General features: G+C 38.1%; 1 protein-coding gene across 1 annotated transcript in view; it reads right to left on the reverse strand.

The window, feature by feature from the left end:
- Positions 1-17209, reverse strand: part of jam3b (junctional adhesion molecule 3b) — a 57035-nt gene extending 39826 nt beyond the window's left edge. Inside the window, exon 1 of the mRNA XM_048562015.2 lies at positions 17129-17209. Within this exon, the coding sequence (XP_048417972.1) occupies positions 17129-17186 (58 nt within the window). The 5' untranslated portion in view covers positions 17187-17209. The remainder of the gene's footprint in view (positions 1-17128) is intronic.
- Between the last annotated feature and the right edge of the window lie 321 nt (positions 17210-17530).

A 17530-nucleotide genomic window follows, 5' to 3' on the forward strand; every position in this document is an offset into this window, starting at 1 on the left:
CGATAAGGTTGGGTCGAGATCCATTGGTGAGGTTCTTTCAATAAAGTCAGCAATGGCCGGTTTCTTCACATACTTGTTACTGTGAGCTTCTCTCTCAGTCCAGTAAAGACCTTCACTGTATTAAAATGTTTTGTTCACAGTAGCTGATTGATTTTTGTCTTATTGCTTGCCATGTACTTTGCTGTAGGCCTCTCCTGCGCCTTTGCAACGTTTGCATGGTTTTCCCCTTTGAGGCCCACGTACACACCAAACTCCAAATTTGTTGCTTTGTGCTTCCTGTTATCACTGAGCATATCTTCAGCTCTTTCTCCGCCCTAATAAGATCAGACCACTACACTGGCCTCATGGTTTACCCTTAACACCATATGGTCACCAGGTTTCACTTTGAGCTGTTAGTGCACTTGCCTCCTACTTTGCAATAAGGTCTACACTGTTAGGAGTAAACATTAACAGACTTTACGGAGGATAATTATTTACAGGGCACGACAAGACAGTAAGTCCTGATGAGACAATATACACATGCCTAAGCCTCTCATGATCTGACTCTCTTCAAACATGCTCAGTAGCTACTCCTCTAGTAATGGCATGATTAAACCTTACTTCACAAGAACTTTCTCCAGTGTGTGCATCTTCCTTGCCTCTTGTTTATAGCCAGCATTCAAGAACAAAATCAATATTCAATATCCAAGAATATCCTGACTAGGAAAAACACTATTGAAATATGTAGTTTTATTATTACAAAATCCTGAAAAAGACCTGGAAGACCAGTTGAACCAACATTCAGGTTCAAGTATGCAAGGTTAAGGGAACAATTTGGCTTCAGTTTAGACCTGGAAAGCAGTAGTAATTTCAAATCACTTTTTCCATCTTAATGCTTTATACTTTGCTGATAGTGGTTCATCAAAGCGGTTTTCTGTGCATGTATTTCGGTCCACATCTTAGTGCTTTATATAGCCAAGAAAACATCAAAGAAATAGATCATTTGATTTAGACCCCATTGGCTCTGAAATAACCAGTACAGTGTTGTGTAACTTTTGACAAAGTTTCTACGGGTAACAAAGGTTGGGCTGTTTTGGATGCACCAATGGAAACTACCTAGAGTTTTAGAAGCGTTAAAGACAACTGCATTTTATGTTCAAAGCACTTGTATGGTACTAGAAATGCAGAATAAAGCAACTGATGGCATCAGGACAAAGAGATAAACCTTTGATCCTTTAAAACATCACAACTATAGGGTTACTATGAAAATAAGCCAGTCTCACTATGTTATGGTTATGATTGGAGAAATTACTAATCAAGGCAAGAGCGTGAGAATCAAGCATTAATCATATAATCCGTTCAGAACAAAAAAAGAATCAGGCAGAGGAATAAAATCAGCAAACCAAAGTTATAGTGAACTGAGACAGAAACATTATGTAGAGAAAGTCACGTCCATTCAATCTGCTGACTTCAGCCGACCACAATGCTGAATCAGCCTACCACACAATGCTGAATCAGCATAAAAAAACCGTAACAAAACATTGTTGGAAAGGCTGCTTGATGCCAAAAAAACTTTTCATCTTACATTCATCAGCAAAAACACAATAATGTGAAATCTCAAAACAAACAAATCTTGACAAATATATATTATGGGAGAAAAGTGTGGCGACTAGTTGGCAAGTCAACTCTGATCAGCCGAGATCCTGCCATGGAAAGCAACAGGGAACTATCAGGATCCCAAAGTTCCTGAATAATTAAAAGCAGGCACAAGGATTGAAGGGTCAGTCAGCTCGACTGATTGCATAGCCGGTTTCTGATGCAGAGTAATGCCAACAATGTGGGTTCAATTCTAGCAGCTGAGGTTATCCTGAAGGACCCTCCTTTTCAATGTCACCCGTTGTCTAAGGCTGGTGAGCCTCAGGTTAAACAACTTCCTTTCTCTGATGACAGAGCAGCCCGACATCATGGTAGTACTATGGTGGCTAGACCTTTACTGCGAGTCAAAACTGTTCAGACATGTGGCCTGTTTACCAAGTATCGCATTGGCACTAAGTCAAATTCTAACATCTGACTCCGCAATTATTCAAAAACAATACCTTTTCTAAAATATCTCAAAAGATTAATGAATCATTTGAGAACAAAAACTGAATACATTATGATAAAACATTAATTTAATTACAAATAATTATTGAAGACAAAAGTTTTGTTCTGAATTCATTATTGATCACAAGATTGAAGATTAATTGGTACTTCCAATCAATATATTTTAGTGTATTTTGTTCACAACGACCCGTTCTGATCTATAAATCCAATAACCCAACAAATGATGGAAGATTACATTGTGAATTCTATTTCACTGTCTCACAACATTTAAAATACAATGAGAATGTTACTCATGGCTATCATTAACATGAAAGCTGCTTTTGACAAAGTATGGCATTAAGTAACTTTGGCAAAACTGAAATCATTGGAATTCAGGAGATGATTTTTCCATTGGCTCAGGTCATACGTGAAGCTCTGCAGACCTGCCACAGACACACAGTCACAGATAGTGGCGGACAATTAAGAAACTCACTGGAGAAAAAGGATCAACAGAAATGCCCATTCTTAAAAGATTCCCAGCTTATCAGTACAAAAGATAAAAGGTTAAACAATTCCAGCAATCTTCAACTAGAAGTGCTAAACAGATGATCTATTTCTGCCGAGAGGTCTCCAGCATCACAGATGCACATCTTCAACCAATTTGATTCATTCTGCATGATTTTAAGCATAAGCTGGAGGCACTGAATATGGGCACTAACAACATTCTAGCAACATTTCTGAAGAGATATTCTCCAGAGCATTCTTTAGTGTTAACCCAGCTGTTCCTTTACAACTGCAACCCTGGCATATATCCAACAATGTGAAAAATTGCCTAAGTTTGTGAACGATAAAAAGGGCAAAGCCAACTCAGCAAATTACTACCTCTTCAGTCTACTCTTGATCAGTAAAGTGATGAAACTGGTTATCAACAGTGTTATAAGCATTATTGTTGACAATAACCTTCTTACTGATCGTCAGTTTGGGTTCCATCAGTATCCATACAGCTCCTGACTTCATTAAAACTTTAATTCAAACAGGGACAAAAAAAAAGTAGAATCCTAGACGGGAGGTGAGGGGGCAAAAAGCTTTTGGCAATGCATTATTATTTGACTGAGTGTAGCAGCAAAGAGCCCTAACAAAACTGGAATCAATCAGAATTGGAGGGAAACTCCAATTGTTGGAGTTACACCTGTTATGAATCAGATGGCTGCAGTTGTTACAAGACAGGCATCTAAGTTCCAAGTTAGCTCTGCAAGCATCCAAGGTGGTGTCTTCATCATAAGCATCTTCTGATGCTTCAACCATGAACTTCCCTCCATCTTAAAGGTCAGAAATAGGGATGTTTGCTGATTACTGCACAACATTCAGTGCCATTCCCAACACCCAGATAATTAAAAGCAACCCATGCCCAGACAAGGAGGACTTTTTACATTCAGATTTTTGCTGACAAGTAACAACTAACATTCACACTACACAAGTGTCGAACAATGAATTTCTCCAACCAGTCCCTCATTATTAAATGGCATTAACATTACTAAATTCTTCACTAACATCTTGAGGGTTACTACAGAAACTGCAACAGCCGTATAAATTATACGGTGGCTACAACAGTCGGTCAGAAGATAGCAATCTGCCTGTATAGAGTCAAAAAACTTCTAACACAAAACAACCTGCCTAACCATCTCCATCATCAAAGCAATGTATACCATCTAAACGATACACTGTAGCTACTTTCCAAAGGACTCTTCAACATCATCATCCAAACCCATAAGCTTTACCATCTAAAAAGATGCTGGCAGTTGCATCTTCCCAGCCACAAACAAATCTGACTTGGAACAATATCACTTTGCCTTTTCAGTTGTTGGATCAAAACCATGGAACTCGTTCTGACAGCACAATGGGTGAGTCTACATTACATGGACTGCAGTAGTTCAAGAAAATTGCTCACCAACTTTTTCAAATTAGAGAAGAGCAACAAATTCTGCTATTGCCAGTGAGGCTCAAACTGTAGGGAATATAAATAATACAGCTAAAAAAGGATTCACAATTTGTTCTAGGTTTGCAGAGTAACAACATCAGAGTTCACATTCCAGTAATGAAATCAAAAGTAAACAAGATTAGCATGCATTCATAAATTACTTAAAATTTCTAATTTTGCAGCGAAGGAATGCTGCTCCTTGCTGACATTGAAGAAAGATACCCTCGGAGATTCAGCAGGTTTGTGAGCATCAATTGTCACTATTCTGATAGGACTTTGAAATTCACGCCAACCATGGCATCTAGCAACAGAACAAATCTGTAAGCAGGCTGATCAGCCAAGTTTAAAAAAGAGAAAAGCAAGAAATGAAAAACAAAAACAATTTTATAATTCATATTTTTACCATTTCAAATAAAATGCAATACAGATTGTACCATGCAAATGGTTTTAAAAGGGTGGTGAAGTTGGAATGTAGAGCTTTTAAAGAACACATAACTTTTTGATTTTTATTTCACAAACATCTAATTCTTTGACTCCACAGATGCTGCCTAACCCAAAACATTTCCAGTATTTTTCATTGTTATTTCTAGCTTATAGAACCTAGTTTGTGGACTATTCATAAATAAAGTCATTATATTTAGCATTTAAAATTCTCAAACACATGGCTCACACTCAACTTCTTAGGTATTGCTCTCTGGATTAAACAAAGGTTTAGGTGAGCTGACATCTTTTGACAAAATTGCATGAATCTTCAATACGAACTTGCAACATACATTCATACAAAATAGAGGCTCTTCGAATATCAGATTTCTTTGAGGTAAATAACATCTTTTAGTCAAGCTGTGAATTAAAATCATAGAATTATTGATATCCTAAACCACAAGCCATTCAACATAGAACTGTAGAACCCAGGAACAAGCCTTTAGGCCCACGATGTTGTGCTGAATATGACGCCAAATGAAACTAATCCTTTCTGCCTGACATTGGTTTGTGATCGCTCCATTCTTCGCATACTCATGCGTTTAACTCAGTGATTTAATTGCCCTGACTGTATCTGCCTTGTCCTCCACCACCACCAGCGTGTTCCAGGCTCCTAAAACTGATTAAAAAAAAACTTGCCCCTCGCATCTCTTTTGAACTTTCACCCTCTAACCTTAAATGCACGCCCCAAAGTATTAGACATTTCAAATGTGGGAAGAGAGATTCTGACCATCAACCCTATCTACGCATTTCATAATTTTATACTTCCCCCATATCTCCCCTCAGCCTGCGTCACTCAAGGGACAACAACCCAAGTTTTTCTAGCCTTTGCTTATAGCTCAGACCCTCTAACCTAGATATCATACGGATAAACCTCTTCTGCACCTCTCCAAGGACTCCACATTCTTCCTGTAATGTGGCAACCAGAAGGGAATGTAATACTCTAAATATGGCCGAACCAAAGCCTAATAAAGCTGCAACACGACATCCTGACTCTTGCACTTATACTCAATTCCCCGACCAATAAAGGTAAGCTTGCCAATATGCTGTCTTTACCAACCTAGCTACTTTCAGAGCGCTGTGGACTTAACCGCAAGATCCTCCATACATCAATAGTGTTCAGATTTCTGCCATTAACTCTATTTTTCCTTAACAGTTAGCCTCCCAAAGTGTAGCACCTCACACTGAAAAAGATTAAACCCCATCTGCCATTTCTCCATCCAATTCTGCAACCATCTGTATCTCTATATCCTTTGACAAATTTCTACACAATGCGCAACTTCACTGATCTTTGTATTGTATGCAAACTTAACCCACCCATCCACATTTTCATCCACGTCATTTGTACATAATCACAAAACAGTAAAGGTCCCAGTACGGATCCCTTCAAAACACTACTAGTCATGGACCTCTCGCCTGAAAAACACCCTTCCACCAATACTCACTGACTTCTATGGACAAGCACATTCAACCAAGACACTTAGATCCCATGCATCTTAATCTTCAGGATGAGCCTACCATGAGGGATCTTGTCAAAAAGCGTTACTAGAATCCATGCAAGGAACATCCACTGCTCTACCCTCAATCGCCTTCGACACCTCCCTGAAAAATTCAATCAAGTTAGTAAAACATGACCTGACCAGGTCTGGACAAAGCCATGCCAACTGCCCCCAATTAGGCTATGTTTTTCTAAATGAGCATAAATCCTAACAACTCTCTCCAATAGCTTCCCAGCCACTGGTGAGAGACTCAGTAGTCTATAGTTTCCTGGATTATCCCTATTTCCCTTCTTAAACAGAGGAAAGACATTAGTTACTCGTCAAACCTATGGGACCTCTCCAGTGGCTAACGAGGATACAAAGGTCTTGGTAAAGGCCCCAGCAATCTCCTGTCTCACCATTCTCAAAACCTGGGTTAGATACCATTGGGTCCTGGGTACTTATCCACCATAACGCTCAGAGACCTAACACCACTTTTCTTGATCTCAAATTGCCCTAGCATATGAGCATGCACCCCACAAATCTCACTGTCCTCTATTTTCTTTTCCTGAGTGAATACCAATACAAAGTACTCACTTAGGATCTCAGCCACATTCTCTGCCTCCAAGCACAAGTTCCCTCCTTTATCTTTAAGGGGTCCTACTTCCTCCCTAGTTATCCTCTTGTTTTTAATACATTTGTCAAATACCTTGGGATTCTCTTTAATCTTACTTGGCAAGGTCATTTCATGGCCACTCCTGCTCTCCTAATTCTACACTAGAGTTCTTTGCTGCTTCCCTTATATTCCTCACTAGCCCTGACCAATTTTAGATTCCTAAACCGTACATGCGCTTCTTTTACCCTTTTGACTAAATTCACAACGTCCCTCATTAACCAAGGGTCCCCTTCCTTTGCCATGCTTATCCTTCCTCTTTACTGGAACATGCCGGTCATGAACTCTCTCCAGCAAGCCTTTAAACAGTTCCCACATGTCACATGCCAAATTTTGGCAGCAAAACTGTTTACATGAAAACCACTATTCTAATTCAAATTCAATGGCTTTTTCGCTGTTATGGTCCCAGCTTAAATAATTACCAGGCAAATCAGATTTCAGACTGAAATCTGACTTGATAAATATTTTTTGGTTTGGTTTCAAGATAATCCCTCACAAATGCAGGATTTGGTTTTAAGTACATTTGGTTTTATTATGCAAAAGCAAGCAGGATAAAACAAACTGGAATAGTTACATATAACACAAAGATTTCGAAACACGGTGGAAATATAATCCCATTAATACAAAAAGCACTCTTCTAAAGATCCCAAAATCATTTTTTCTACATTACTCATGCCAGAGACAGAGTCCTTTTCTCTATAACCTTTATCTGTTTAATTTAGCTAACTTCAACTCTCAGTCTGGAGAAACTAGCAGCCTATTCCTGGAGCCTTCATACAGCCAAATTTAAATACCAGAATCCCTACAGCGTGGAAACAGGGTCTTTGGCCCAACAAGTCCACACTGACCTTCAAAGCATCTCACTTTACTCATCTTTCAACAAAATAATCCTTTCAGGTTTTTATCCAAAACTTCTGGCCTGGAACTATTACTAAATTCCTTACTGTGGTAATCTATATTTAAAACAAATTTAAGTTGCCTTGTCCTCTTCTCAGGAAGAGCTGTTTTACAGATCCATTATCAGCTAAGGACTCTGAGGACTTCCCCTAACTGGCACTTAAATATTTCTCATCAAGTTATGGGAGCTCCCCCAAGCTTAATAAACAAATCCAAAATCGTCTAAGAAAGCCTGATATACTATACTGTATGCTTTGTTCTTTTATAAACTCTCCCAAAACCTCATTGCCTCCAAGAGTTACTCTCACACAGTGAAAAAAGAAACCAGAATGGCTACAGAAATAACTACAAGTTAATTAGTCCCGCTCTGATACACATAAGCACCTTATGATAGCTTAAAACAAAGAAACCCAATTTCAAAACTAAATATTAAAATATAAACAAATCACACAACTTACATCACAAAACAGCAAACTTCAAGATTAGAAAAGTCTCACTCGTATAAACCACGTCAATCTTTACATCTAGGATGGAAGCAAAAATTTTAAGCAAATACTGAAAGCAGGATTTGTAAAAATGATGGTTACGAATTACTTATTTAAATTTAAAATAAGATTTCCAATGTACTTAAAAGTAAATTGCAAATACTGGTTGTTGCATTTACCTAGTGCATAGTTAAAATGTTTATTTGATACCAATTTTTTGATGATAAAAACATTCAAAAACTTATTTTTGGTGTCTCTGGAGACTAACTCAATGCTCTCAGCTGGTATTTTTGTTGCTATTTTCCAGGGTTAGATTGTGGAAACCAAGTTTTTAAAAAAGATTCTTAAATGAGTCGTTGTCGACATCCTGGTGAAAGCTGAAGCTCGCATTAGAGGCAAGTGCCTTCATAACACTAAAAATTGCTCAAGTCTCATATTGGTAAATGTTAGAAGTTTACCATTAACAACCAACACTATTTTCAAGCACCACTATAATTTAAACAATTCATTTAAGAAATTCATGAAAAAAGTGAGAACCAGAAAGCTTACAACTACTTTTAGATCTGACTTATCTAAATGAAATTCCACCCTCCCAAAAAGAAATAATTGTCATTGTATATGCATGTGACCCAACGCTCAACTTATTCTAAATGCCAAATACAAAATAACGATCTTTGGAACTGAACCAAAACACTGATTTTTTACAGTTGTCATGACAAATAAAATAATTTCCAGGCTCTGAAAAGTTACAAGATTCTATTTTTACTTGCCAAAATCATACTTCATTTTAACATAGCCCAAAAAAAATTACCCACAGAGATGGGCCTTTTTCAACTGGGCTGTTATATCACAATAGCACATCCTGATAATTACAACGGGTACAGCACGCCACTCTCAAATCAAAATCAAGTAATGCCATAACCCAAAATTATTGCCTAGTTAATCAGGAAGCTTCAACATAAAGTCATGGGCACATGGCATTTTGGAGAGCAGCCATATTGCTGACAATCTCAGATCAGACGTGAACATAGTATGAGCAGACAGCTTGTACTGGATCTTTAGAAATAGGGGTAGAGAACTGAAAGCTCTCAGCTACTATCCTCAGTGTTGAACTGCATGGAAAAATATATTTCTATATTCCATTTTGGTTGTTTGTAATCTTGACCCCATTTCTACCTTCTCAGTCAATATCAAGCCATGTAACATATGTGCCATAACCATGCCACTGTTCCTTTAATTACACAAGTTGAGTATCTCAGTATTAACCCATTGTGGTTGAAAACAGGAAAGCTAATACGGTCAGGTGGACAATATATTCCCAATATATCTGGTCTCTAAGTTCATATCTGTCAGGATCCGGTTCCCTGCTAAGGGAGTCAGCATCACCTATAAAGTAAATTTCCTTTCTATTACCACAAAAATTTCCTTGGCTTCATTAGGTTCTCTAGTTTTTATGAGAAAAGAAGGGGATGTTAAGAGCCACAAATAGGTTGAGTTCAGAAAAGAACCAAACCTGCAAAAGTAGTGATTAGGTTTGTGGAAGTCTTCAGGCTAACAAAGCTATTAATGTTTCAGTTTCAGTGACCCTTCCTCAGAAATGGATTTATCTCCACAGATGCTGCTCGACCTGCTGAGCCTTTCCAGCAATTTCCTGTTTTTGTTTCTGATTTCCAGCATCTGCAGTTTTTTTGGTTTTTAAGAAGCATTAAGAGTTCTGGAAATTCAAGTAGATAAGGCTGAAAAAAGCCTGTACTACTTTTCAGAATTCAGTGATTTCGTCTACCTGTTTGACTCTGAGCAAGACAGAGAATCATATCAGATGAACGTACAAAATATCAAAAGGAACACTTGCAACCTTGTAGTTCAGGAATGTAGAGTTTACGCTCAGTAATTTGCTGATTTTAGGTGGATGAATCACCCCCAGATCCCTGGTTCTAGACATGCCTTATTGGGGAATGTGAAAGAAGGCAGCAGCCAAACGTTTCAGGGCAAGAGGATCTATTTATTTAAAGGCAAAAAGTATAATACAAAGAAATAAAAGCAAGTGTATTAAAACAGTGAAATTAACAACAATACAGAGGATTATAATTAAATACACTTAAATCAAACACAGGTTTAACAATATTAGCACCTAAACAGCAGTTTTAAATCACAGGATTTTTAAATCAGGCTTCCTACCTTTGGAGTCCCATGCACTGTCACCACCAGCCTTCCCCTCCCTGCTGGCTAGGTCAGGAACATTTAGGGTCTCAGGAGTTTCAGCTCACTGTGGAAAATACAGTTTTAAAAAGTGTGTCTGTTTGCTGAGGTTCTCTTGGTTCAGAACAGGTCCGTGTCCAGAAGCTTTTATGCTGACAGCGCTTGGTTGGCTTTCCACCTCTTGGATGTCTTGTGATGCTGCTCTTGGTTTGGCTTCCCAATTCAGCATCTCTCTTCGTCCTCTGGTGCTCTTGGTTCTGAAGCTGCTTGTTGGGGGTGGAAACCCACAGGGAGGCTGTTAGTGCAGAAGTTTGTTGTTGAAAAAAGCAGCTCTCCCCTCAGGTCAGATCGTGGCTTGCAGTTGTATAGACTGTGTACCCTATTAACGCCCCTCAAATCTGCCCATTGTGCTTTTGGTGTTTCCTTCTGAAGTCAATTGCTTTCCCAATAGTTAAGAGTTTATGTAAATAGGTTTGATTGAAGTTGAACGTTCAGTATCTGTTATACTTGCCATACTGTCTTCACTGTTAGCTTCAGTCTAGAGCATTAGGTTTGGTTGATTGTTCTTTTACAGCGGGTACAAGTTGGAATTTCAGGCTAAACTGAAATCATTCTGGTTCTGCGTGTTTGTGTTGCAGCCTGAGCTCAGAATTTTGTCCAGTGTCTTAGATATTAAAAAAAGTTCAGGGTCTTGTTCAGTATTTTAGGTGATGGGAATTTTTGCTCAATCCTACAGGAAGAAATTCTGAAGTGAAGATAGGAGCGAAATTTCATTATAGTTGTGTGCCTGTCAAAGATATTGCTGAGAAAAAAAAATGTTGAATCTTCCTTTCTGATGTTAATGATACATCTTTCTACATTGTTTTATGAATAGCTGTTAAGTTTATTACAAAAGATTAAAAATGCACTGAACATATTCAATAAAGCTCAGTGACTGATCACCCATGGTATCACGAAAACAAATGTGGCCCATTCAGCCCATCAAATCTGTTCTGCCATTCAACATGATCATGCCTGATCCTCTAACTCAACATCTTACTCCTACGCTCTCTCTGAACCTTCAACAGCATTAGCTTCTAGAAACCTATTTCTTCATTACAATAATTCAGTGAGCTTGCCACCACAGCCTTCTGTACTTGAAAATCCAAGGGGCTTTCATTTATTTGCACTAATCTTTTTAGTTCCACATTCTTAGAGAAGCTCTTACAGTCTAGTGTGTATTTTGCAAGTTTATCCTCATAGAATATTACTTTGCCACTTAATCAATTCTACTGTTTCCAGTCCTCAATCTTCCTACTTTTCATAGCAACTTTATATGATTTCACTTTGTATTTAATACCATCCTTAATTTCTTTCAGCCATGTTTGAACCATTTTTCCTGTTGTATTCTTCCACTCAAAAAGGAAATGTACAACTGTTAAGGAGTGCACTCATTCCTTCAATATTATCTATCGTCTATCCAATTTCATTTTTTTTAATGAAATTGTCCAGTTGATTACAATTCACCTCTCATCCTTCATAGATTTTGTTTAAAGTTAATGCATTTGAAGTAGTGTCCTATTTCACTTTATAACTCAATGAAGAATTCTATCACATTAGGGTCATGTTTTCCTTAAGGACATTTCACAACAATATTAATTAGTTAATTAATTAACTTTCCCACTGCACAAAAACAAATCTAGGATAACTTGTCAATCTACATTTAAACAAAAACCTTCGACATACTCCAAAGTATCTACTTTGGTTTGATTACTAATCTTGTTTGCCCAGTCTATATGTAGACTGAAATAATTCATGATTTCTGTAGTTGCCTTGATGCATGCACCTCTTAATGTCTTGTTTAATGTTAGCCCATAAATAATGGAGCTGGCATAGCCCATTCAATACAGAGTTTACTCCACCATTCGTGTATTCATTGATGATTGGTAATCCTTGACTCTGTTTCCCTGCCTCTTCCATAGGACTCTATTGCCTTAGAAACAGATTTATTAATCTCAGACTGAATATACCGAACGTCCCAACCTCCACAGGTCTCTGCAGTCAAGCATTCCACAGATACAATCTCAATCTCATTGTTTTCAAGTTGATGGCCCCTTCTTCTCAGATAATGCCTTGAGTTTGGAATCAATCTCAGCATCTATGCTGTCTAGTCCTCTAAGAATCTTGCATGTGGCAACCACCTCATTCTTCTAAACTCTAATAAGTACAAACCAAACCTAATTAATCTCACATCATAAAACAAACTCACCATACCCAGATCAACCAACTGAACCTTCTCCGGACTGCCTCTGATACTAATAAGTCTTTCCTTAGACAAGGGGATCAAAACTGCTCATAGTATCCCAGGTATGGTCTGACTAGTGCCTGGTTTAGTTTTAGCAAGATTTCCCTAATTTTATATCCATTCTGTTTAAAACAAAGGCCAATATTCCATTTGCCTTCCTTATTACGTGTTGTCCTTGTTTGTTAGTTTTGTGATTTATGCACAAGGACCCCAAAATACCTGTCCTGCAGCATTTGACAGGTCTTTCTCCACTTAAGTATGCAGTTGCTCTATTCTTCCTGCCAAAAGTGAACAACATCAAAATGTTCTGCCATTGTATTCCATCCAAGTTTTTGCCCACCTACTTGTTTATATCCCTTTATATATTGTCATCCTCACTGCTCACCTTCCCACGTACTTCTGTGGCACTCAAACTCTGCTACTCACTTATGTCATTAATGTATGTCGTAAATAATTGTGGCTCCAACACAGATTCCTCCAGCACTCCACTAGTTACATACCATCCTGAAATTGCACCCTTTAGCTAATCCTCTACTCATGCTAATTTACTACCCTCAATACCATGGACTCTTACCTTACTAAAAACCTAACATATAGGACCTTAGAATGCTGTTTGGAAATCCAAATACAACATTTCTTCCACTGAAAGTGATTTTAAACAACTGACTAGACATTACCAGAATGAGCTAAAATTCATAAAATCAAAAAGAAGTTACATCTGTAATGAATGCCTAATAGAAACAAGTAATTAGAAAATTTCATATTATTTTAGCAGTCTTGAGTTATGTTAGCATCCAAAATGGAAGATTCATATTTTTAGGTACCTGTGTAATGAAACGAGGTAGCGTTTGTTCTCTTATACAATGAAGGTTTATTGCTGAAGTTGGTAAGTAGGTGTCTCGTGTACGGATCTATCTAGTTCTGTGTTTCTCATTTCTGTGCAAGCTGTCATTGATCAAAACAAAACCTGGTTTGTTGGAGGAGTTAGCAGCATGATTGCTGTTCTACAGTACGAACAAAGGGTTCTTGTTCCAAACAAACTCAAAATCAGCTTTATAACTAGCCTTGGAAAAATATTGAAGCTGTGTACAATTTCTGTGTCCTACATTGTGACGAAAGATTCCTTCCAGACACGGTAATGAAACAGTTAATGAATACTTAACTTGTTCATTTCAGTTTCACCTCCTCTCCACCTCACCAAAATACCAAGTATTTTACTCATGGCACAATGTTATCCACACTGCCAATCTCAGCAACAGTCTCAGTATTGCAGTACTACAGACAGAAGTAAAAAAAGAGGACTAGTTTCAGCAAGGATATTTTGTACTTTGGTATAGAAATACTACACAAATAATGGGATAACATACTTTAAGTAATTAAACAATTTTGCCAGTATGTATATTCTCACCTGGAGCTTTTCCTTAATTACCACAACTGTTTCTACGATATTCCGATTTTAATTAAAAGCTTGTTGTTTCAACTAAATTTATTCTGTAATGTTAGATTTCCTCTTGGCAAATCTTAACATCAATATAATTTACTTATAACAGCTAACATAATTCTGTGGTATAATTATCAGCTTTTTGGAAAGTTCTGAGGAAGGGTCGCAGACCAGAAACAGATTTTTCCTTCACAGCTGATGCCAGATCTGCTGAGCTTTTCCAGCAACTTTGTTTTTGATCAGCTTTTTGGAGGGGAGGAGGGTGTGAGAGTTCAGTAGAGAGAGAATTCTGACAAGCGTTCTTTATCTACACAAGCTTCCTTTGAAAAAAAACAGAAAGTGTTATTTTACAACTGCAAATAAATAGAATTAGTATTTTACACAAACATGACTAACTAAACACACCACTGTGTCATGCAAGGGATTTGAGTAGTGTAACTGCATGGGTTCACAAGCCACACAGAAAATCAGCAGCATTGTCTACTTGCCAGAGAATAATCTCATGGCCCAATTACTTTTTACAACATCTATGAATGATGCTTAAGTGCAAGTGAGACAAAATCCAGGCTAAAGAACACAGGCAAGATGAATTCTCTCCAAACATTTGTGAGAAGTGTACAAGGGGTGTCTTTTACTGTGAGGCTGAAGGTCAGAATTCAAAAGAAGGGCATATTACCAATGTAGTATAAAAGTTTGGCTAAACAAGTATAGTTTTACATTACTTTTCGAAAAGGTCAACCAACACCATAACAGGTAAACAAATTCACTAAGTGGTGAACAGTCTAAAGACAGTGTGCCAGCCTATTCTTGTAACGTCTATGAACCCATATCAAGATACAGGAACATCACTCATTTAAACCAGGGCATTATCATCTGAGCACTTTAAATAAAAGCAATGTCTGAAAGCTAATTTTACACTGCAAGTTCTTAAATGGTGAGAAGTTATAGTAACGTTATACAGGCATTAAAATGACTAATGCACATTTGAAGTAACAGAGTGCAAACTCAAAGTCCCCAAGAAAATAACAGAACTTTTGTTCCACCAGGCAGAGACCAAAAACACTGCATCAGCAAGACTGAAAATATACCAGATAAAAATCCAAAGTACCGCAAATACTGGAAGTTAGAAATAAAAACAGAAATTGCTGGAAAAGCTCAGCAGGCCTGGTAGCATCTGTGGACAGAAATCCAAGTTGTGTCACTGGACCCAAAACATTAACTCTGATTTCACTCCACAGACGCTGCCAGACCTGCTCTACTGTTCCAGCAATTTCTGTTTTTGTCTGAAAGTATACTACTGAGTGAACAGATTAAATAAAAAAGGTCTATGGCAATGTCAGGTTTATAATAAAACAAATTCAAGCAGAACACAAAAGTCAGCAAGGAATATAACAAGTAAATAAATGACAGACAAAAGATTTGCAATAAAAGATTACCTGCTAACATAAAAGGCAGGTGTTTTTATAATATCAACATTGAAACAATAATCAAAGGATTTTAGCCACCAACCCCTTTTCTGGTGCTGTATGATTCTTATTCCTTGTACAACGTAGTCACATATGATTCTTATGTAATATCGTTAGGCATAAATCTTGTGCAGAGTAAAATTCACTTTACAATAAAATCAGACTGCATTCTGAGTATGCATTAGCGGAACTAGCAAAGCCAAAATTTAAACAGTAAGATTGCTGATTCTGTGCACTTAACGGTTGCAAGATGGTTCTGTCCATACTTGTATCAAGATATTTGTACTGTTACTAATTTATGTAAGCCTACTATTCCACTAAGATGGGAGAAGTCAAGTAATCTGCCCTGCTAGAGCTCAAATTTGGGCAAGTAATTACACCAATGTTACATGTACAGCAAAAATACAAATAATTGCTAGTAGAAAAATAGCAAGAGAGAGAATGGAACTGAATATCATGGCCATAAACATCCCCAGCACATTCAGTGGACTATAAAACAATCTCCATACATCAGAAAATCATCCACACTGCACATCATTTTATAAAACCTACACAGTTGCAAGAATGACGCTTAGTTTTTCTTTACCTTGATGATTCAAAGTTTATTATTATGCTATTTTGTTATTATACTTTCAGATCGGCGGACATCTTCATTCAAAGCCTCAAAGCACAGCATGTTACTTGTAACCAATACTTGGTGGGGGGGGCGGAAGAAGATAATCAAACATACACAGAAAATGCAAGATACACAGTACTGGGACAGAGCGTCTTTTAGGAGCGAGAGAATTAGTTAACGCTGCAAGTAAATGCTCAATGACATTCTCAAGTTTACTCGCTCCGCGGATTCTCTCTGCTTGAAGCTTTCGAGTTTTTTTTGTTCCAATTTCACTTAAGGCATCTGTGAAAAAAAAATGCAGCCTGGCCAACATCCCGCAGCCGAAATCAACAGTAAAGTCGCATGTTCACTTAGTAGCTTTATTGTTATTAAAAGGAGCCCAGAAATCAAAAGTTATTCTTTTAAAAAACAAGTAAACTACCACGTCAAACTTCACTAGCACATACCCGAGACTGCGCTGAACACAGATGGATTCAGGTGAGGATTTAAACCCGCAGCAAAAGTTGGTGAAAGCGGATTCTGAAATCTAACGATATTAGTTTTTTTCTCGAAATAAAATTAATGACCCACGGCAGGGGAAGGGAGTTACAGTTTGTGCACGAAGCCCAACTGGAATCGGACAACCTTAACAACTCGCAGTATTCGCGGTGGAAGACATCCAATTTGTCTATACTCCTAAAGCAATACAACGCGCCCAATTAGAAACAACTACAATTTTGTGACAAAAACGAATAAGAAGCGCACGCTGCATAAACTCAACTTCCAGCATTTGAACCATTCCTCTCTCCAAAGGCAAAACTTAAAAATGCAAGTAAACTTGCTCCTTGGTCCACGATTGTTCTCGAGAGATATGTTACTCAAGAAGTGCCTTATTAGAGGATTTACAGTACTTTAAACAGAGAAATGAAAGAAAACCCTGCTGAGGCGCAAACTAACGGACAGCACAATTTGCAGCTGGCTCCCCAGGACCGTAACATAAAATTAAAAAAAAACACAATACTTTTAAAAAAACACTCAAACCGTAACAAGGATACAAAGTATTGTTAGTACGTCCAGAGCCTGTTACTTACTCTCCGCCAGGAGGAGAAAAAGCCCAAACTGCCTCCACACCCAGCACCCTCGCGCCATCTTGCATACCGCTGCTCGGGAGGGTCGTGCGCCTGCGTAGAGATTTTAGCCTGGCCATCTCGATGCTGTTACCCCGAGCGACAGCACCATGACAACGAGGAACCATGGCAACGGAGCACGGAGGGGCGAAAGGGGGATGTTTGATGGATCAATGGATGGATGCTGTCACTCCGCAAGGCAGGTAAGAGTGGCAGAGTCAGTGGGGGCAATCTGGGGACATTTTGTTTCCACCATCCAAAATAAAATTCTTAACTGTGATTTTCTTTTTATAGTTCTTCACAAATTTGTTACAGCGATTGTGTCGCTTTAAGGCAGGGGAGTTGGACACTGGGCGAAGCATTTTC

The sequence above is a fragment of the Stegostoma tigrinum genome, chromosome 32 (assembly GCF_030684315.1).
Source record: "Stegostoma tigrinum isolate sSteTig4 chromosome 32, sSteTig4.hap1, whole genome shotgun sequence".
Classification (NCBI taxonomy): domain Eukaryota; kingdom Metazoa; phylum Chordata; class Chondrichthyes; order Orectolobiformes; family Stegostomatidae; genus Stegostoma; species Stegostoma tigrinum.